This window comes from Pteropus vampyrus, unplaced genomic scaffold (assembly GCF_000151845.1).
Source record: "Pteropus vampyrus isolate Shadow unplaced genomic scaffold, Pvam_2.0 Scaffold250, whole genome shotgun sequence".
Lineage (NCBI taxonomy): Eukaryota > Metazoa > Chordata > Mammalia > Chiroptera > Pteropodidae > Pteropus > Pteropus vampyrus.
This window is the reverse complement of record NW_011889031.1, coordinates 562,358-564,295: the sequence shown is the minus strand read 5'-3', so window position 1 is coordinate 564,295 and position 1,938 is coordinate 562,358. Positions and strand designations below refer to the sequence as shown.

The window sequence follows — 1,938 nt, the reverse complement described above, 5'->3', positions numbered from 1 at the left end:
AATAATAATAATGTGTTAGTTATCTTGGTCAGCCTCCTCTAGGAATCTGGTTAGTAACCCAGCATTTTCATTCATTCCTCCTTCATTTCATGGCCAGGTAGTCCCAGAAGGCCTACCAAGCTCCAGACTCTGCTGCATCTGGGGAATCATTTTGCCTTCAGGGTCCAGCTTGAGAGCGACCTCCTCCGGGAAGCCCTCTCTGACTCCCACGGGCTGAGCAACCTGCCATCACAGGGCTCCTGTGCCTCGTCCCACCGCCACTAGCACTCATTCTGGACTGACCTCCCTGAGCACACGACCTAGATCAATCTGTTCCCTGCTGGGTCTTGAGTACCCAGCTCAGGGCACAGGACACACTCGGTGCTCAATCGATATCTAAGAATGGTGCTTAGAGGATGGGATAACTGATTGAGTGGATGCCATTTCTTCCCCGCAGAATGACTTTCTCACTGGTGTGTTCCCTGCCAGCCCCCTCAGCTGGCTCTTCCTCTTCAGTGCAATCCAGCTCGCCTGGTTTCTTCAGCTGGATCCTTCCCTAGGGCTGATGGAAAAGATCAAAGAGTTGCTGCCAGACTGGTGAGCTCCCCGCTTTGGCCCAGTAACCTCCCTACTCCCTTTCCCTCCACCTAGAAAGCTTCTCTATCAGCGTGGTGTGCCTGCTAAAGAAAAGTAACCTCTGAGACTTTGGGACAGATTAATAAAGGTACAACATCAGTAAGAAGGAGGTGATTGCCTCTCTTCTCTCTGCACATTTTCCATCCTGGCTGCTTCTTGCTAAGGGGGATGGCGACACACTAGAAAATGTCCAGATGTGGTTATATATATACTAACGAAAGCATGAACTCTGCTAGTCTACAGTTGTGCACTCTTAGGCAAGAGACTTCACCATTCTTAGGGTCAGAGTGTTCATCTGTAAAATAGGGATAAAAATAATTGCTTCTTAGGGTGGTTGGAAGGATTAAACCAAATTAAGCCTGTGGAATATTCGGTACGGTGCCAGGGGGTTATTAAGTGGGACTGGTTGTACTATCATAGTTCATCTTTGAGAAAGGTTTGGCCACCAGATATCCACGAAGTGGCAGGTTCTAACGCTTTGATTAGTCCTGCTGGAGAAGGCAGATTTTGTGCAGACAGCCCCAAAAGGCAGGTCACGGACCAGAGGTCGAAATTTCCAGGAAGACTAGATTTACCCAGTCTACAGAGGGGACGTGACTCGCCCCACATCCTCCAGGTGGGATTTGCTCCCATGTCTGATTGCAACTTTGCAAACATGTTGATTTACTGTAGCTTTAGACCAGTTTCCTGAACTTGAGTTTGTATTAGAACCGCCTGGAAGGCTTGTTAAAACAGTAATTGCTGGGCCCCACCGCAAGAGATTCCATCTTAGTAGGCCTGGTTGGAGGGAGAGGCCAGGAATTTGCATTTCCAGCAAACTCCCTGGTGGTGCTGGTGCTGCTGGTCCACGGGCCACACTTTGAGAACCATTGCCTTAAAGTATAATTTGAAATCTGGGCGGAAAAAGTATCCCTTCAACAGAAATATCACCTATTAGGCATCTAGCGATTTCCAAGGGGAAGTGATTTTAGAAGCTGGGTGTCCCCACAGTCCTGGGGGTGGGGAGATTTCCTAGAGAGTATCACGCCCACTTTACAAATGAGGAAATTTGGACTTCTCTGACTCTACAAGTCTACAAGATAAGCCCCCAACAGCCAAAAGACCCGAGTCAGAGAATATTATTTAGGGCCGGGGCTAGGCGGGGATGAAGGAGAGGGGGGTTCTGAAGCCAGGAGACCCAGGCCCATCCTCTCTTCCTCTCTCCCAGGGGAGGACAACACCACAGGCTTCGGGGGATCCTGGCCGCTGCGCTGTTTGCTTCGTGTCTATGGGGAGCCCTGATCTTCACACTTCACGTGGCTCTGAGGCTGCTCCTGTCCTACC

The 1,938-nt window shown here is 49.9% G+C and overlaps 1 protein-coding gene across 1 annotated transcript in view; it reads left to right on the top strand.

Moving 5' to 3' along the window:
* The window catches only part of LOC105301787 (carnitine O-palmitoyltransferase 1, brain isoform), a 19,784-nt gene that overhangs the window by 3,980 nt on the left and 13,866 nt on the right, over positions 1-1,938 (top strand). The window contains exons 5-6 of the mRNA XM_023520166.1: positions 437-576; positions 1,823-1,933. Of these exons, the coding sequence (XP_023375934.1) occupies positions 437-576; positions 1,823-1,933 (251 nt within the window). The remainder of the gene's footprint in view (positions 1-436; positions 577-1,822; positions 1,934-1,938) is intronic.